At 40.6% G+C, this 21515-nt stretch overlaps 1 protein-coding gene across 1 annotated transcript in view; it reads right to left on the bottom strand.

The window, feature by feature from the left end:
- BCKDHB (branched chain keto acid dehydrogenase E1 subunit beta) overlaps window positions 1–11772 on the bottom strand; it is a gene marked incomplete at its 5' end in the record, with an annotated part of 180772 nt that extends 169000 nt beyond the window's left edge. The window contains one exon of the mRNA XM_084228864.1: window positions 11577–11772. Coding sequence (XP_084084990.1) covers window positions 11577–11772 — 196 coding nt within the window. The remainder of the gene's footprint in view (window positions 1–11576) is intronic.
- Window positions 11773–21515: the final 9743 nt, after the last annotated feature.

A 21515-nucleotide genomic window follows, 5' to 3' on the forward strand; every position in this document is an offset into this window, starting at 1 on the left:
AAGGCTTCTGCCTGAATCTTCTCATCCACTAGCCCAGTCTTCACTACTTTTTCTATGCACTATTAGATAAACCTCAACCTAAAGCCATACTGATATCAAACACTTCACCACCTGCTCTTAGCCGAACACTGTCAGCCTGGAGAGTCCCCAAAGCCAAAGTCTAATTCCCAAGATAGGTCACAATAGCTACAATTGTTGCCTTCAATCCTCTAGCCCAAAGTCAAACCGGTCACCCCTTCTTTCCTGAAGACCCAAAGCTTGGCCTTCTTCCATAGCAAGCTCTGACCTATGACAGTTTGCATCTTCCATTATCTCCGGGCACAGGACTTTCGAATCTCTGTCCGCTCTGCCCCAGCCATCTCTCTGACCACTTCAGCACTGTGGAACAACCTGGCTTTAGGTTTGGCAATGACCCATCAGCCATGTTGTGTTATCCTCTGTGCTCAACATAAAGGCCAGTTTCTCTACTCTTATTTCTGGTAGAGATAATAGGAATTTATTCAAGAGTGTATCGTTATATCACCCATGTCAAAGAATACAAAATCACATGTCCATGATTACTTTATAATTTGTCTTTCTTCATGCAAAGGAAATGTCATTTAATAACTACTTTCCTAAAAGTCTCCATTCTATAAAAATTCTTTAAAGTGTTTCTGGTACCTAGCATCAGAAGATAATGGTTTGGAAAAAACTTTTTTCCCAAACCATCATGGCATTCATACTTTTCCCACTTCATATATTTCTAAGAAATATTTTTATTTGTCTACTAGGATTTTCATAGTTAAGAACCTAGGATGAATGAAAGTATATAAATATTAAAGCTGTAATTTCAAGTCAAATTAATACTGAGATGCCATCTTCATCTCATCATATTGCAGCTCAGTGAGTTTTCAGTAGGAAGAAAGCAAAAGCTTTAATAATATAAAATCATACAAAATCTGGAAAGTATTGTTTGATAACCACAAAAAAATTACCATCTTGTATTATTTCCTTTTACAAATAACAGTATTTAAAAGTTTTTAAAAGTATTTAAAATGGTATTTTAGCAGTATTTAAAAGTAAAAGTATTTAAAAGTTATATTTACATGTAAGCACAGAAATGTTCACTCCTAAATACTTTTTTTCAAATTTTAAGATTTTGGATTAACTAGCTTTTAAGTTTTAAATGACAATTTATAATAGAACATCTACTTTTGATTCCTTTTAAAGTTACAGTATAGTACACTTTGTGGATGGGCCAGGAAGAACTCAAAAGTTATTCAAAGGTAAGATCATTTCAGATATATAGTTTCCTTAAAATTACTTATTCTCCTGTAGGTTACACCAAAGACCATTGATAAGACCTGCCTATGTTCCCTTATAAGCACACCTGTATAAAAAGCAGGGAAAGGGTGATTGATGAACACTAAAAAATTATCAGCTACAGATGCCACAATATAAAATTACCAGTAGTAATAAAAACTGCTAAATTTCAAAAGGAAACTGACAAATCTTCCAAGATAAAAAGTTAAAACAAACATAAAATATACATATTAGGGCAATTTCCAAGTCAAGAAGCAAGCTAATGGGTACCCATTGGTAAAATGGGGCTTTATGGTTGGAACAGCACCACTCACTCAAATTCTTCTATAGAACATCATGAATAATTGGGTCATCATCATTACTGCAAAAACAAAATAGCATGTCAGCAGAAGTTAAGGGACACAAACAGAACATAAGCTCCATATGGTCTTTTTTTTAATGGTGAAAAAAATCATATTTAGAATTAGCCTGCTGGATTCAATCTAGGTGATCCCAATTTTGTCAGCAACATCCAAAGTATCATAGTCAGGAGCCAGAAACATATGCCTTCTTCTCTCCGTCAGGGCTGGCCAGAGTGTTGGCCTTGGCCATGTCAGCATCACAGAGCTTCTTCAGAGCCTGGTTGATCTGGTACCAGTTAGCTTTGACATCCAAAATGAACACAAGTGTATTGTTGTCTTCTTCACTGCTGACTCTGTGATCAGGAGGACTTAGTAAGAGTTAAGCTTGTTTCTGCCAGGGGTACTCTTCCAAGGATATCTGGTTTACCTTCAGAGTCACATTGTTGGGGCACATAGAAGGTGGGTAGGGATCTTCCTTTTGTGGCTTTGTAGCGCTGCTTTCCTCAAAGCTTTGGCTTTGGCATGGGCTCGGGCAGGGGCAAGGGCTTCCTTCTTTTCTAGAGATACCATCTTCATGAAAAAGGTTCCCAGCATAGGGTTTTTTATCTGCCTTTGATCAGACCTTTATGTTCATCACTTACAACAATGCTGACATGCAGTGCTCAACAAATATTTATTGAATGAGGGGGTGGTGGTTGGCAAATCAGGTAAAAGGAGGGGTGAAATGTATAGTGAAAGAGTTGAAGGTTTACTGGGGAATGCAATGTGGTATACAAACATGTTAGTTTTCAATGATACACATCTGAAACTTATAAAATGTTATAATGAAATATACTATGTCAAGCAAAAAATCAATGAACAACACATGAAGCTATGTCTTCAAGTAAAGATAAAATATGCAAAGCAAACTGTTAATCAACCACTTAAAGAGAATGAAAAAAATATCTATACCAATTTCACAACTGTAAAACAGATTGTAGGAGAAGGGAGGCAAGAGAAAGGTGATACTGTAATGTGGTCTTTTGGAAAATTCAGTTATTCTAAACAGTCAATATGCAGTGGCACTGAAGGGAGAAAAGACTTCCACAGAGATAGGGCATCTGAGAAAACAGTACGGGGTTGGGAGAACATATGGATGCCCAAGGAGCAATCTTCAGAAATAAATAAGGTCAAGATCAAGACCTGTTAACAGCAAGTGGGATGGAAACTTGGAGTAGAAAAATCTAAGATGGAAGGTCTCACAAGGACAAACACCAGAGTTTGGGATAGGGACAATTAATAAATCTTAACTAAAGCAGTTATGAAAGATTCCAGGAATCTAAGGTGGGGTAGAAAAGATTATCAGCCAGAAGTGGAGGTAGAGAGGATTATCAATCTTAGAAAACCAACCCAATCTGACCTCCTAGGTGATGATAACTTCCACAATCATTCCATCAAAAAACATTATAAAAGAACACCCCTCGCCCTGGCAAAATGCATGCCATATTCTTGAAGACTGCCAGCCTGTGTCTATGCAGGCATCTCTCTTTCCTTGTTCTCAATAAACTTGCTGTGTGCCGATGAATGGCACAACTGCCAAGTCCTTTCTCAGAGGGACCCAAGATCCCCATGCACTGAAGCCCATCATCCGAACTCCCACAAATTTGTAGTTAGACCCCAAACAAATAAAAACATGCAGCTATGATGTGGAAAATTAGGGTCTACTTTCAGAAAATGGCACCGGCCCTCCTCTGAGCTGCCTGGTACTTGCTGGAAGCCTGTGTATTAATAGCATTTCCTTGTTATGTTTCCCTTAGAAATCTCAGCATTTAGCACAGTGCCTAACATGCACATGATCGTTGTATGTCTGTTGAAGCATGATGAACAATGCTTTCAGTGTTATAAAATGGGTGGATACCCAAGAAACTACTTATTTTCCCCCAACAAGAACTTCCATCCCACCAGATATCCTTTTCTCCAGGAATCCCTTCTTATATGCCAGTAAATACCTCTACCCAACTCCGATCCCTATTAAAGGATGTACCAGATTCTTTATCCCATAAAGTAAGCTTCAGGGAGAATCTGGGGGCAGAATATTTTACATTAAAATATAAATGAAGATGCTATAAAAACAAATGTCTCAAAGGTGCCAGTGTATACTGCAAATCCATGAATGGGAAGAAAGGAAATAGTATTTAAGGCAGGGGGCAAGGGAGCCACATGAGGCCAAAATAGGGAGATACAAAAAGATCCTTAAATTGGGAGAAACTGTGGCTCAGATCCCTGGGTTCACCCTTAGGGACCCCGGAAATTTCTGTCATGGCCTGACAAGCTACAGTGCTTCCCTTTCTTCTGCTTGCTCTTTTTCTACTCCATCTCTGCATGGTTTCTCAACCTTTCTTAACATGCTGGTGATTCCCAAATGGGAATCTCCTCTAAGCTCCTGGTATTTTTACACAACAGTCATCAGTCCTCTACTTGGGTATTTGGGCTTTTCTAACCTAATAAGCACAAAAGTGAACTCATAATATCTGCTCCCAAAACCAGTTTTTACAACGTTAGCAAACAGCACTATCCATGACAGAAACCAAGGACGTATCCTTCGTCTTTCTTTATTCATTGCACATCCAGTCCATCAACTCCTATTTCCAAATACATTTCCAAAATATAGCTTAAAATATAACATTAGCAGGTCCTATTTCCAAAATTCGTCATTTCTTTCCTGTTGGAGGAAACCGCCTCCTAACCATCTGTCTTAGATGGTTCATGATGCTATAACAAATCACCGAAAATTGGGTGATTTAATCAACAGAAATTTATTTCTCACCATTCTGAAGGTTGGAAATTCAAGGTGAAGGTGAGGTCCTGGTGAGGACACTCTTACTAGTTTGCAGAAGACCTCTTCTTGATGTATCCTCATAGGGTGAAGAGAGAGAATTTTTCTTGTGTCTGTTCTCATAAAGGCACTAATCCCATTCATGAAGATTCAGTCTTCATGATGTAATTACCACCCAATAACCCCACCTCCAAATATCATCACACTGGGTACACTAGGGCTTCCCCAAGGGGCCAGTGAGGGTGGGGCACATACACTCAGTCCACAGTACTGCCTCCTCTTTCACCCCTCTAAATTATTCATCGGGGCCTCTATAATGAGGAAAACTATATGTTTACTTCTCTGTTCAAAGTCTTCAAAGCTCTGTGAGTGCACTTAGCATAAAGCCCTGTACTTCTCAGCAAGTCCACAAGGCTGTGTGAGCTCATCCCTGCCCACCTCAGCCATTTTGCACCACTGTCCCAAACTCATCACCTCTCTCAGTTCCACCGAACCTGGTGCTTGCCAATGATTCACAGTTCCTCAAATACTCCTTTATGAACTCTCAGAATTTGGTTAAATATTGCCTTTTCTTAGGAGCCTTGCCAGGTCTCTATTATTCTTTCCTGGAACTTGGACATTCCTCGTGGATATTTATTGAGCTTGGGATAGATTTAAATATGGATATGCTTGTTAATTTTTGTCCATCTCCCCCACCAGACTTCAAATTCTTTAAGGTCAGGTCCATCTCCTTAGCCCAAAGCTAGCACACTTTGGCATCAAGGAGGAAATGATGAGAATGAATGAATAAACAAACCCACACAATTACACATCACCTGAAATCAGGGGTAGGGTGAGGACTGGATATGCTGTTCTTGAAACAACACAGTATAATGAAGGGAGCAAACACACTGATGTAAGGCAAGCTTGGCCTGCACCCCAGTTCTTCTATGCATAAATTAAATAAATAAATAGATCTTTTAAAAAAAATTCAGTTATGTTTGATCCAAAAACCCCAGCTCTTGGGCCTCCTCAGTGGCGCAGCGGTTGAGCGCTGGGCTGCAAAGCTGCCCGCAGCCACTGCAGCTCCAGTTCGATCCCCAGCCGCTAGGTGAGGGTCCCACATGGCGCGCAGAAGTCTTCTGCCGCCCACTGCTCCCCTCAGCAGTGTACTTCGTCAGTCTGCCTGCTCTGCTCTCCACTCTGGCTCTGGTGGGTTCTCTCACTCTCCCACGCTTCTGACTGTTCTGCCTGTGCCCAGTGCTTGTATAAATAAATAAAAATTTAAAAAAAATCTTAAAAAAAAACGCAGCTCTTAAATGCTTTGCAATGCTGCCTCTAGAATATTACAGACTTCCACAATGATAGCTGAAAAGGAATAAGGAAGAAAACTATGAAACAAGTACCCAGGTAGCAGATTAGAAATGAGGTTGTTAAATTACAATGAGAGAGAAGGACAGTAGTCTGCTCAAATGAGATGCAAAAGCAGCAGCATATTTGGGGAAAAGTGAAGCAGCATACTTGGGGGGAAAGCCAGCCTTGAAGTAGGATTAAGAGGAAGCAAAATGTTTTGTGAAGAAATTGAAGCATATGTGAATAATGCTAGAGAATCATAGGAGAGTTGTTACAAGCCAGACTGAGTTGGATGATTTAAAAATGGAGCCTGGCTCCCCTTCTTACAAGTGGTGTGATATGGTGATAGTTTAAGGTGAAAATGTAGATTAATCTGCATCTCAGTTCTTCATCCATAAAGTGTAAGTAATAAAATTGCTATCACCACATAGTCATATAAGGACTGAATGAATGAGTCCATATAAAGGATTCAGAATAGTGTCTGGCAGACACTATTTATCAGTAAGCACTGATAAAAATAACAGTAAGCACTGATAAAAATATTTGCTGTCATCATTGTTATCATTCTGTGGGCAACCATGGAAAGGTTTGGATGAGCAGGGCTAAAGTGAGTCAGAAACAGAGTAGGAAGAGAGAAGAGAAAGACATATTTGGCACAATTCTGATTAAGATGAATAAAAGAGACATGGAGAGAATTATCTAGTGTCAAGTGTTCTGAACCTTGACACAGCTGTCTTGGTGCCAGATTAGATTCAGCTACTTGCCTCACAGTGCTAGGTTCTGCCAACACTTCCAATACTATAGACTGAATGTTTGTGTCTCTCCAGAATTCGTATGTTGAAACCTAATCCCCCATAAGATGGTACTTGGAGGTGGGGCCTTTGGGTGACATCAGTGGGATTATGAAGGAGACCTCAGGGGCTCTCTTGCCCATTCCTCTGTATGAGCACACAGAGAGAAGATGGGTATCAATGAACAAAGGAGGGGGGCTCACCAGACACCAAATATGCCTGTGTCTTGATCTTGAACTGTAAGAAATTTCTCTAGTTTATAAGCCACCCCAAATCAACTTTCAGAAAGCTATCTTTTCTGGAAAAAAATATGCTTCTCCCCCAGGATTTCTCATTTGCCTCAGGGAGACCACCACTCTAGATCCTCTTGACCTCCCAAATAGAAAATGTCTGAGGACGTGTGATACCCCTACTCCTTAGCCACCTGTGACAAAACAGTGTGAAATCTCATCAATTCTCCAAAATATACCACCATTTCCACTGACACTCTCCAAATTAAAACAATTATATTCTCTCATATAGACAAGTACAGTATTCCTGACAGATCTCTCTGCCTCCTTACTTGCTCTTCATTAATCCATTCTATAAACTTTCCCAGGACTACAACTACAACATAAGCTTATCACTTACTTTCTTGCCTTAAAAGCCACCCACTGTGCTCCACAAGCACAGAACAAACTCTGAACCTGAATGGAATGCACCCAGCACAGCACAGCGGATATTAGATACTCAAGCTTTTCTTTTCTTTCTTGAAACCTTCATGCTGACTTTCAAGGCTCCATTTACCACTCCAAACTTATTTCCTACCCCTCCTCTTTTTCTTTAAAACAAACTTACTACTTCTACCCCATATAAACTCCATGCTTTCTAAGCTCTCTTTACTCATGTTGTCCTGTGTCTAAACACCCTAATACTGGAAAGACCTTCCTCCCACAAAAATGAACTTTTTCAATCTACCTTTGATGTTGAGAGAGCTACCTATCTCCCCTCCTCAGAACACCCCAACTACAATGGCCCTACAGTGCAAGCTCACCCCACCTCAGACCCTTTACCCTTATTCATCCTTATTTCTCACTGGAAAACAACTGGTATAGATGATATCTCCCTGGTATAGATGATTCTGTGACAGGGTAGTCCCCAGGAAAAGGGGAGGTTCCAGGTTCCCTGCTTCACCCAAGGGAAGGTGGAGCTGAGCAGGGAGAAGAAACTGGAGAGGAGTTGGGGAAAGATGGAAGCAGGATGGAGAGCAAGAAGAAGACCTGGAGGAGGCACACGGAGCAGAGAGACATATAAGGAAGCTGTGCTTGCTTCTTGGTCCTGGACTGGGTGAAAGGAATGTGGGTGAGTGACCCATGGTGAGATTAACAATTGCAGCTTTTATCTTGATTTTGATTTTGTTCTTTTCCTTCCAGACTTGTTTGACTGCTTCTGACCCTTTTCTATGGGTTCCTGCCAGAAGGTGCTTTAGACTTGTGGCAGTCTCTTGGGCCTTGCTTTGGGCCAATCCTGTTTGGGTGAACTTTTACCCATGAGGGGATGGATAACTTTGGGTGCTTGATTTGGAACCTATATTCTTTGTTTTTTCTGTATTGCACACAAATTGTAGTAAAGTTACTTTCCATTAAAGGTCTATTTATTTTGTCTTGATGTGATGGATGGAAGAACCTATTTAGAGCAAGCAGGTTTGGGGGTTCTGGGCCCCCCTGCCTGTCTTGTAACAATTCCTTTGTCATTCTTTACTGTGCAGCTTAAATATCACCATTACTGGGTCAACCCTGACCACTACTTTATTTAACTGGTACATTCCATGTGTCAAAATAATCAAATGAAAATGATTTGTAATGCATATGAAAGGCAAGATATTAATATCTTCATTAAAACTTTTAATACACAAAACAATAATACAAAAGTGCAGGAGGTTATAGAGTTAGACAAATTCTGGCCCACTACTTGCCAGATTTGGGCAGCCCATTAACATATCTGAGTCTCCATTTTCTCATTTGTAAAATGAGCTAATACTCTCTCACAAGATTACTGTGAGGATTATAGACTGATATCTACCATAATGATAGAATCTTAGAGTAGAAAAGTTTAGATGGACAGTCTCACAAGGACAGACACCAGAGGTGGGGGTAGGGATGATCAATAATCTTGGACTGAGCCTGGCTATGGAAGTTTCTAGGAATCTAAGGTGTGATCAAAAAAGATTATCAGCCACAGGTGATATACAGATGATTTAAAGGGTATAGGAGGATGTGCAGAGGACATATGCAAATATTATACCACCACATATGGAAAGATTTAGCACCCTCAGATTTTGCCATCTTAGGAGACGCTACAACCAATCCCCTGCAGATACCTATGGATGATTCTGTGTATTTGTACAAAATCACAATATCTGTGATTCTAGCAAGATACCCAACTATACATTAAAAATCCATTTCATATCTTCAAGTCAAAAACCATATACTGGGGTTTGGGGGGGCCTCTCTCATGGAGTAGGGGTAAAGCCTCAACACTATCACCCTATCACCCCTGCCATCTGAGTTCAATCTCCTGCCAGGGTGCTGACCCCAATGGTGCAGCAGAGCTCTCTTGTATCGCCCACTGCTCCCCTCAGTAGTGCATTTCAGTGGATCCACCTGTTCTGCTCCCCACTTGTCTCTGGTGAATCTTCTCACCCCCTGCACCTCTCTGGACTACACCCCAGTTCTTCTATACATAAATAAATGTTTTATTTTTTTAAGATTTATTTATTTATTTTACAAGCACTGGGTACAGCCAGAAGCGCGGGAGGGTGAGAAAATTCACCAGAGCCAGAGCGGGGAAAAGAACAGGCAGCAGGCACGGCAGGAGAGGTTTGTCAGCCATGTGGGCCAGGGATCAAACCTGCACTGCAGGCAGCTTCGCAACCCAGTGCTCAACAGCTGCGCCACCAGGAAAGGCCCAATAAATGTTTCTTAAAAAGTACATATACCTGGGAATTACTCCTAAAGAAATAATCTCAGATACATAAAAGATACATGAAATGATTCTATCTGTAACAACAAAAGCATAATGGTAACTATTAAAATTTTCCATTTATTGAGTGCTTCTTATTAATCAAGACTGGATGAAATACACTATATACATTATCTTTTTTTTAGCCCTCAAAACAACCTTGCTAAGTATTAATTCCTTATGTAGAAACTGAGTCTTACCCACGGTAACTGATGAGTCCAAAGTCATTGGTAGCAGGGTCAACTCAGAGCCCAGGGTCAACTCAGATAAACTGATCCCAGATCCAATATTTTAATCACTGAATTCAAGTGTTTCTACTTCAAATAACATGTATTCTTTTAATGAAGTTTATAAAAACTACATCACAATATGGCAAAATGTTTCTGATTAAGTAATGAAGATTGCATTTGCATAAAATTATTATTGTGGAAAATACCTTGAAAGGAAAGAAATAACTGGCAGGATACAGTCCAAAATAATAGCAATATTTACAGTAGTAGTGGGTGGTATGATTACTTTATTTCACTTCTGTTATCCAAATTATTTGCAATGTGTTTTTATTACTTATATAAGAATACATATAAAGAAGTGATTATCACTTGACTCAGATTTTAGCAATTTCACAGTTGCAGAAGGTTAAAGGACGCCTGTGTTATATTTCTCAAGTAATGGGTTGCAGTTTCTTTGCTTGAGAAGTTCATCTTGTTGGAAAGAAAAAAAAAATTGCTCTTCCTCTTTACAGCACCTACTGAATGTTTCACAAAACTGGAACACTCATAGTAAATAATTTCTACATGCATGTTAGTTATCAGTTTAGAATGAAAGCCCTAGAGTCTGAATCATTAGATTCTAAAGCTGACTACCGCTAACTTACCTGGGTAACCCTGGACAAACTATCTCAAGAACTCAGTTAAAGTAACAAAAACGAGAATAAAAACACTAGCAACCTCTTTTTTTGAAGGTTGAAAAGAAATATATCTTCTCTCTTACACAAACCTAATCCTACTTTCAATGTGTTTTGTCCTTATAATTGTGTGATTTATCCATAAAAACACCACCTATCCCTTAAGGTTGTTCTAATTATCAAATAAGACGAAAGTAAATTTCCCCATACACCGCCTGCCCTGGTAAACTCTCAATAAATGTTCATTCTTATTTTTCACAAGACATATTTCCAAATGCATGTGCTCTGTCTTTAAGAATTTAGTATACAAAAAAGAAAAGGTAATTGTTTTCTTATTGTTTCTGATGTTCCAATGACAGGCCCTGGATCTTTCATAGGTTACACAAAGCTTTCAGAAGACATGGTAAAAGTGATGTAACTCATTCTGTGAGGACTTTGCTGCACGCCCTTCCTCACCGTGGAAGCATTAGATGAGTTTCTCCTGTCACCTTCATTGATTACCTCTCACTGGCGAAGCGGCAGCCCAGCTCCCCACTAGGCTCAGAGAGAAATCTGGACTCTCCCTCCTCTAGAAGAATCTGTTCTGTGACCTTGGGAAAATCAATTGTTACTGTTCCCTCCGATGCTTCTTACCTGCCAATGGGGGGTAAAGGGGAGAGGAAGAGGACTCTTTCTTTTAAATATCGCTGCCTGTAGTTAGTGCCCCAGCCGGGGCAAGCTGGGACAACGCCGAAGGCCAGGAAAAGCAGAAAGAGAGAACCGAGAAAAGGCGGCTGCCCTAGGCACCACCCTCCCGTCTCAGGCCCTTCCAAACAGCCTTGCGCCCTCTCACCCATCTGGAAGGTGACTTGGGGCGGCCCCTCGGGGACTGAACACCCACAAAAATGCAACCCGGAGGAGATCACAGTCTCTAAGCCACTCCCTAAGACAGGGAAGACCCGGGGAGCGGGGTAGGGATTGCGAGGAGATGCAAATTCAGCCTGCGCCCCACCCTCGGCCCCAGCGCCCACAGGCGAGGCAGCGCTCCTCGAGAGCCCCGCGGCCGGGGTGTCTGGGCTGCAGCGGAAGAGGACGAGGCGGCCCCCGCTCACCGTATTCTTGGGGCTCCGGATCCGGCTGGAAAGTGAAGTGAGCCACCAGACGCCTCTGCGCCGCACCCCGGCCGCCCGAGACCGGCTGCAGGAAGGCGGCCCGCAGCCCCGCGCCGTGCAGCCGCCGCCAGCGCCCCTCCGCGCGGGCCCCGCCGAGCCCCAGCAGCCGGCCCGCAGCCGCAGCTACAGCCGCCATCCCCGCTCGCCGCCGGGGTTCGCAGGCTGCGCTGCAGCACACGGCCCGCAGGGGAGGCGGAGCCCCGAGGTGCTCTCCACATTGGTCGGGTGCAAGGGGCGGTCCCGGGAAGCGCACCAGTCGGAGCTCGCGATTCGGGGGCGGGGAAGGCGACCAGACCCGCTGACCCGGGTGAGCCAGTCAGTAGCGCGCCTGCGGGAGACGGGCTGCGGCCCGCGTAAGCCGGCAGGTGAGGCCCAGTGAGATTGTTTCTGGAGGTGGAGCCTCCCGAAGTCAGTAGTGTGGGTCAGAGCCGTTCTGCAGTGTTCTGCACCTCTCCTGCATTGGTTCTTTTCCAATGGCATTCGCACTGTCGCTTCCGATGACTTTTTCATTTTTTAACTTGTACTTTTCTTGTAAAGTGTAAACTTTTTTTATCCTCTTCTATCATTTATCTTCATTATCCTATATATATATATATATATATATATATATATGTAAGGAATGGATGTAAAAGGGTTGCTGGTTGGCATTGGTTATTGGTTTTGGGTTTTAGTAACTGGGAATAGTGGCTAAAAGCACCTCCTCTTGTCCAAACCCTTCTAGAACGCTTAAGTTTTTTATTGATTTTTTTTTTCTGAATTTAGGTGTGAATGAGAGATAAATTATATTTCATCCAGTCACTCAGATGCGGTTTTTGCTCACGTTCAGTGAAGATGACCTGATTAGCTGGGTCTGGTTAGCATAGAAACAGGGAGAATTTGAACCATTAATTTGCATTTGTAATCATATACTTTGCAAGTTTTCTTTTCAAAAATCCAGATGTTGGGGCCTCCCTGGTGGCACAGGGGTTAAGTCTCAACACTATCAAGCTATCATCAGCCACTGTAACATGAGTTCGAGCCCCTGCCAGGCCGTGGAGCAACCCACACAGCGCAGCATATCTCTCCTGTCTCACCTGCTGCTCACCTTGGGGAGTGTATTTCATTAGATCTGCCTATTCTGCTCCCCACTCTGTCTCTGGTAAACCCTCTCACACACCCCCATCCCCATCCCCACCCCACCCACACACACACACCTCTGGCCTAAATCACGGTGAACTATGACAGAGACAAGGGTGAAAGTGTTTCTATCAGATGAAGATGGGAGAGTGGGAAAAAGCAGGCCCAAAAGATAATCTGAAGGGGAAAGCGGGCAGAAGACTATTCCTCTTCTGTTATTTCTGGCCTCCTAACCCTTGGTTCTTCAAAGAAGATCAGGGAAAGGAAAGATGAAGTGGAGGAGAGGACAAATAGCTGCACCCACTGACTGCTTTCTGGTTGAGATTAAGAGACAGAAATTAAAAACTGCTCAAAGGAGAATCAGAATTATTTCTTCATCATCCTTACTCCTACACCAAGCCCCAAAACACAACACTTAGTGGATTTTTAATCTTAGCTTTTATGTTCAACTCTATAATGGTATCGTGTGTGAGTCTCTGTGTTGTATTTTTTCATTTTTATGTGAGTGAAGAGTCTTTTCTGTTTCATTTTAGTGGAAAATAAAAAAAAAATAGAATTGCTTAGTCAAATTTTACTTAAAAAAAAAAAAGACCACAACCACTGGGGATAGATATTAATCAAACTGCATTTTCTCAGTTTGCTGATAGTCTGGGGACCTGGGATGCTGAAATGATTTAAGTCTGGGAGAGGGGAGAACTAATAAAAGGTACACTGAGAATGTATTAAGCCTCTGCTATGTCCCAGCCAAAGACACTGTCCATGGAGGAAGAGCCAGGAAAGTGTCTTACTTTGCAGATGTACCTGAGGAGTGTCTCACCCACATGGCATGGCACAATGCTCTGCCCATATGGCCAAGTGAGATGCAGATATGACATTAAGGTCCAGAGAATTTAAGGAGGACAGCAATCAGATTGATAAGGCACTTGTACCCAGTGAAACTAACAATGAAAAGAAAAAAATGCTAATTAAAAATAGGCAAATAACTCTCATTCATTGTTAATGGGAATACAAAATGGTACAGACACTTTGAAAGGCAGTTTGGCAGTTTCTTGCAAAACTAAACATACTGTTTTATCCAGTATGCATGTTTCTCGTCATTTGCCCAAAGAAATTGAAAACTTATGCCCACACAAAAACCTGTACACAAATGTTATGGCAGCTTTATTCATAATATCAAAAACTGGGAAGCTTGGCCACCCTGGTGGTGCAAGGGGCTAAGATACAAACTATGAAGCTATCTGTAGCCACTGCAGCACAAGTTCAATCCCCGGGCAGGGAGTTACCCACATGGCACAGCAGACCTCTCCTGACTCACCTGCTGCTCCCCTCAGCCATGTATTTCAGTCAGTCTGCCTGTTCTGTTCCCCGATCTGTCTCTGGTGAATCCTCTCACCCCCACACCTCTGGCCTATACCCCAGTTCTTGTATGCATAATAAATAAATCTCTTTTTTAACTTTGCATGAATAAATTCTTTATATAATTGAGGTATAGTCCAGAGGCGCATGGGGCAAGAGGATTTACTGGAGACAGAGTGGGAAACAGAACAGGCAGAAATATACAACTGTGGGGAGTATCGTGCTCAACCCCCTGTGACACCAGTGCGGCCCTGTAACTTTTATTTGCTAATCAGTGATTAATTTGGAATGATTCCTCATTCCAAAAGGAAATCCAAAACATAGTCAAAACCAATGTGTGCTACTATGCTGTAACAAAGGAGCACAAATTGGGTATAGAAATTTATTGTCTCAAGTTTTGGAGGCTAGAAATCCAAGGTGTTGGCAGAGTCATAGTTGCCACAAAGTCTATACAGTAATCCCTCCTTGCCTGTTTCAGCTTTTGGTGATTTGCAAGAAATTTCTGGAATTCTTCAGTTTGCAGATGCATAAATTTAACTGATTTCGCAAAAGAGTTTTCACCTTTTGTAGCCACATGTTATTCTCACTCTTCTTACCTTCTTGTCCCTGGCATCTTTACCTGGTCATCATATAAGAGCACCAGTCATAATGGATTAGGAGTTCACCCTACACCAGGTCACATGCTAGGTGCTAGGAACTAGGAGTTAGAGCCAAGATATCTTTCAGGTGATGCACACAATTCAACCCAGAATAGCCAGAGACTTGGTGGCAGAATAGAAACTGAACAGATGGATGCTTTTGATGAACTTTCTGGAGATACTGCATTTTAAAAAAATATTTATTTATGCATACAAGAACTGGGGTACAGGCCAGAGGTGCGGGGGGTGAGAGGATTCACCAGAGACAGAGCGGGGAACAGAACAGGCAGATTGACTAAAATACACTGCTGCCAAGCAGCAGGCAAGGCAGGAGAGGTCTGCTGTGCCATGTGGGTAGCTCCCTGGCCGGCCAGGGATAGAATTGGTGCTGCAGAGGCTGAGGGTATCTTCACAATGCTGTGCTGTGCTGTGCTTAACCCCTTGCGCCACCAGGGAGGCCCTGGAGATACTGCATTTTTAGAACTTTATAAAGCATTTAAAATATTTCTTCAGTTTGGAAAGTTAAAGAAACGAGATAATTGATCAAGATAAGATTTTAAAATAAATATATTAATTCTCCTTACGTGTGTTTTTTTTTTTTAACAGAAATGGGGTTATTTATTGAAATGCACTAATAGAGGAGCAGCAGGCAAGACAGGAGGGGGCACATTCCCAATTCTGCTTAGGTATTTGATGGGCTTTCTTAGAGAAAAAGAATTAAATTTTCCTCCTTGCCAAGCATTCAGGTGATTTCTCTCTGGCTTCTTATCTCCTATAGAGGCTTGAGACACACTGTAGTCAATCTTGCAGGAAACTGAACCATTCTGTGTGGACAGAAACCCTGTGAGCAGTAACTTCAGAAAGGACATCCTTCCATGTGAGGTCATCTGGCATTTGTGATCTGGTGGGAGGGTGTGGATATGAAAGGATGGCCCAGAATTCTGCTCCAAATCCTCATGTCTGCCTATATGTACAAGAATGTTTAATAGAGTGAGTTATCTGTAAATATAAATAGATGCTAGTCTTGTGGTGGTCGTTTTTTAAATTCCCAGGAAAAATTGTTAGTATTGCTACGAGTTTTTTTTTTCCTCATCTTTTTATTCTTTATATTTTTTACATCGTTCCTTATTTTTGTGTAATGTATGCTTTCTCATCTCGGTTATAGTCCCTCTGAAATTCCCACCACCAATTCATCCGTGTACCATCAAATAGTCCCTGTGCTCTTCCCACCCCTATTTTGATTCGCTCTTCTCCCCCGCCCTGCAGAATGTCTCTGGTTTATAGTCGCTTGTTCATTTTGATTTTCACTTTATTATAATTACCTGTTTTTGCCCTGATCTCTTATTTGGATCCTCTACATTCCTCCTATAAGTGAAACCATCTGTTATTTTTCTTTTTCCTTCTGGCTTATTTCACTGAGCATGATCCCTTCTAGGTCCATCCATGTTGCTGCAAATGGCATTCGTTTCTTTCCTGACTGCAGAGTAATGTTTCCTTGTGTATATATACCACATCTTCTTGATCCAGTCACATATTTTTGGGCATTTGGGTTGTTTCCATAGCTTAGCTATTGTAAATAGTGCTGCTATAAACATAGGGGTGCAGGTGCCCTTTTGAATTAATGTTTTTGTGTCCTTTGGGTAGATCCCTAGGAGTGGAATTGCTGGGTCATATAGAAACTCCATTTTCAGCAGTTTGAGGAACCTCCACACATCTTTCCATAGTGGTTGGGCCAGTTTACATTCCCACCACATATTACTAGGTTTTTTTAGTGTGATAAAAGTTATGATTGATGATCTTAATTATTGGACCAAACGAAATTTTTGAGACTCATCTTATTCTACTTCCATGTTTTTTCTGTTGTGATTTCTATCAAACTATCTCATTCCCAAAACTGGCACTGCTGGAAGCTTCAGAGACTTTGTGAGGATGTTGGAAACACCGGATGACGACCAGTGTAATAAAGGAAGGAAGAGAGCAAGTGAGGAGGAGTGTTCACCAGGAATGACCATTGACAATTTGTTTCCCCCTACTACACATAGCATAAATAGAAGTCCACATATGTCACATCATTCACACATTTTACTGCACAAATCAAATGAGAGTGAGTAAGTCCCTCCCTTCCAATCAGAGTATAAGCTTGGGGTCCGTGGGACTCAGCCTTGATTTCAAGTTAGAATCCCTTGAGGAACTTTCAGAACATGCTGATGGACAGGCCCCAGGTGGGAGATATGAGTGATATTCACAAATACTTCACAAATATTCCACCTGCTTTTAAGAACACAGACAGATGCAGTTATATGAGTTCATTCTAGATCTTGTGTTGCAAATATTTCCTCCTATTCAGTGTGGAGTCTTTTAATTTTATTGATAGTTTCTTTCACTATTGCAGAGACTTCATAGTCTCATTTGTTTATTTTTGCTTTTATTTCCCTTGCCATGGGAGTCTATTCCCTAGATCACTGAGGCCAACATTATGGACTGTTTTGTCTATTTTTTTTCCTATTTATCTTATGATTTCAGATTTTACATCCATGTATTTAATCCATTTGAGTTAATCTTTGTATGTGGTATAAGATACTGGTCCAGTATCATTCTTTTTCACGTGGCCATCCAGTGTTCCTAGCACCACTTGTTAAAGAGACTTACTTTCCTTCGTTAATTTAGAGATTTGCAATACTTCTATTTTTCCAGAAGATGGCACTGTGGACCTTTTTATTTTTAAGATTTTTCCAGTTTTAAGTGATTTTTGATGTTTGGCTTTTCTGAGTTTCCATAGAGCCAGAGACCTGATCTTGCCATTCCTGATTGAGGAAATGAGGGAGAGGTTCCCAGATGCTGGTGGGAGTAGGAGCAAGAGCCTATGGCACTACCAGCAGCCCTCCTACCTGGGGTTATGGACACAAGTCTCTACACAGTACACACTGTCAGTGAGCCCACAAGTTCACTGCCATCCCTGAGCAATGAGGGAGGGAGACATAGCCCACTATACTGTCCTTATTCCTCTCACTGGGAACCTGGCCCTCTGGAGCGCCATAGCTTCTCCACACTTATCTCCCTTCAGTCAATGCTGTGTACCTCCTCATCACTGATATCTCTCCCCTTCTCAGGGCCACCAGCCAGGCCGCAGAGCCATGGTTTGTAAGGCAGCCTCCCATCTAAGATGGTAACCTTCAGGTATTCTCTCCATCTACCTCTTGCTTAATACAATATGAATATCCAATAGGTATTACATTTTCTTCCCAAACCACTGGACTTAACTTCTTTAACTAAAAGTAGAAATAATTTTAGAATGTAATGTGTGTGTGGATTTTTTTCTTCATAGAACATAGTTCCAAGTAAAAGTCAACTACTTTACATAGTATTCAGCTATTCTAATATTTGAAAATCAATAAAGGCAATTTACCATATCAGCAAAATTTTTATTTTTGTTTTTTGTAAAAATAAAAAATTAAAAAGAATTTTTTAATACTAGTATGTGTACCTCACATACATACAATGGGAGAAGCCCAGCATGACTGAGTAACTTACCCACATGGCTTTAGAGGCCCTCATAGATAGATAGCTTAGCTAAGACATAGGAGGTTAGAGGGAAAAATGGTAATTTCCGTTATGGAATTTATCAGGAAAAGTACATTAGACAAAGATGTGCAGATTAAACTTCTTTCTTCGCCAATAAAAAAAGATAAGGAAAGTTGGTCTTCCTGGGAAAGGACCTACAGAGACAAATTTACGTAAAAACATCAAAATCAAACTCAATCCAGCCTCCAGAGGCCCTCTCATAAAATCACACTTTGTTAAAAAGATCTATTTTGGGGTGGCAGATTTTTGCTACCATACAGTCCCACATTTGGAATTTATCAAAAAGTTCCACAATTTAAAAGTTGAGTTGATTATTTCATGGGACTAGTCTCTCATTCGAATATGAAGCTAGTCAAAAAAATAGTTGTGTTCTATTTGTCAACAGATTTCTGCATGTGGTTATTTCAATCGTGGCTGAAAAAGCATAGACAATCAAAAGGCAGAGAATTTCAGACTGAATTTAAAAAATAAAATCCAACTAAATGTTTTCTTAAAAGAGACACAATTTAACTTGAAAGATATGAAAGTAAGTAGATAGGAAAAATAAAAGATCATGCAAACAACAACCATAAGCAAGGTGGAATGATATACTGAGGCCAGATGAAATAAACTTCAAAACAAAAAGTTACAAGACATGAGTAACATATTATAAATATATTATATTATAAAAGGGCCCATCCATCAGGAAGATACAGCAAGTATATAAACATAAATATAAGCAAACAACAGAACACTAAAATACACAAAGGAAAAACTGGTTGAAATATAGGGATAAATAGACAATTCAACAATAACAATAGAAGCTGTCAATACCCTACTTTAATAATGGACAGGAAAGCTAGGCAGATGGTAAGCAAAAAAAGAGATGACTTGAACATTCTCTAAACCAGCTAGACCTACATACATCTATAAGACACTTGATCCACAACAGCAAACTCAATAGTCTTCTCAAGCGCACCTGGAACATTCTCCAGAATACAACAATTTAAGCCATAAAATAAACTTCAATGTCTTTAAAAGAATAGAAAGAACACAAAATATATCCTCTGACCATAATGAAATAAAATTAGAAGTCAATTATACAAAGAAATGTGGAACTCACAGTAAATAAAATTGAATAACACACTCTTATAGTTGGATCAAAAAAAATAGAAAATTAGAAAATATATTAAGAAGAATGAAAATTAAATAAAATTATCAAAATATGAGATACAATTAAAGCAGTGTTTGGAGGGAAATCTGTATTTTCATATTTTAAATCAACTACCTAAACTCCCACCTGACTCACTAAGGAAAAGAGAGTAAACTAAACCTAAAGCAAGGAGAAAAGGGAAATAATAAAGACTGGAGTAGAAATTAATGAAATGGAGGCTATAAAGAATTATAGAGGGAAAAATCAATGAAACCAAAAGCTGGTTCTTTGAAATGATTAAAAAAATTGACAAATCTTTAGACAGTGACCAAAAAAAAGAAGAATCAAATTACTAGAATCAGAAAGGAAAGAAATAAATAATATCAGATTAAGGAATGAAAAGGATCAAAAATCAGTAAATAGATGAATAAATATACAGCTCTTTCATTTCTTAATTCTATCAAAAGAAAAATTGATTGTTCAAAGTAAAAGTTACAACATTGTATCATGGAGTTTACATGCATTTAGATGTAAAATATATGACAATAGCACAAAGGATGAGCATGTATATGGTGTATTGCTCAAGGTTCTTACATGAAGCGATAAGATTAAATCTGAGTAATGATGATAAAAGTTAATCTTTTCATGAAAGAAAATGACTGAATTAATTGTAATAGATTAACTATCGAGGCTGTGAGAGAAGTAATTGACTTAATATGCCAGTTCTTCCATCTCTGGCTGTATGACTGTGTGCATAGCGGTACTTACTCTGAGTCTCATGCGGAAAACGTTAAAATCTTACCCAGACACATGTCATAATGATAAATTCACATAATAGTTACTGCTGCGTAGCATTTACGTATTTTTAATTAATTTAATACTTAGTTAACATACATAAAAGGTCTTATACAGTGCCTGGCCCAGAAAAGTATTTAATAGATAATTAGCTATGATTATTAACTCACAATTATGAGTTGTAGTAACCTTGTCAAGACACCAGGTGGCATGAGATTATAAAAATGATCACCGCTTTATATAGTGTTCTTCAGAATACAATTGTACAATTGCATACAACATGTGTTCAGAAGAGGTTGAGCGTCCAAGTAACAATTTCATTTCACCATCTCTGTGTACATGCCTTTGTCTCTTATGAGGTAATATCAGACAAAGCCCCATACATTACAGATATTATTTTATCCTCAATTCTTCACACAAGTAGGTTAACCCCAGGTTATAGATGAGAAAACTGAGACTCAGAACAAAAATAAAACTCAAACCAAGGCTTAACAGAAATATCTTTTATTTTTTATTTTATTTTTTTTTATAGAGGCATGTTTTTTATTTATATATTTGTTTGTTTTGTTTATACATGCACTGGGTACAGTCAGAAGTGCGGGAGGGTGAGAGAATTCACCAGAGCCAGAGCGGGGAGCAGAGCAGGCAGAAGGACCGAAGTACACTGCTGAGAGGAGCAGCGGGCGGCAGGAGAGGTCTGCGCGCCATGTGGGACCCTCCTTCGGTGGCCGGGGAGCAGCCGGGGATCGAACCGGCGCCACAGAGGCCGCGGACAGCTTCGCAACCCAGCGTTCAACTGCTGCGCCACCGGGGAGGCCCAGATATATCTTTTAAAGTTATGTTCCATGGTCTCCTGTGGTCCTTAATTCCCTTCAGAGTATGAATAGAGAAATACTTAATATAACCCTTTTCAGTAAAATATGATACTGTTAGGGGGAAAAGGATGTCCTAAAGCTAATTCCATACGGGCTTTGTGGACTCCACCCCCACCCCAGGCCAAAGCCAAAGACACTGGGAACTCCAAATCCCATCACCACCAAAGGGAAGGTGGCTGGGACCTGAGGGTGGGGTTAAGCAGCCAGGTTGATATAAAAGGCAGACACGTAGGCTTTGGGGGTTCCCCATTTTTGCTCCCCACCAGCTCCCAGCGTTAGGCCAGCTCTGAGAGTGACTTTGGGTTTCCAGGTCGTCGGATCGGGTAGGACACATTAAAGACTTTATTTCCCTATTTTCTCCCTGAGTTGTACATTTTCCTTATTT

Source organism: Talpa europaea (assembly GCF_964194135.1).
Source record: "Talpa europaea genome assembly, chromosome: 2".
Classification (NCBI taxonomy): Eukaryota; Metazoa; Chordata; class Mammalia; order Eulipotyphla; family Talpidae; genus Talpa; species Talpa europaea.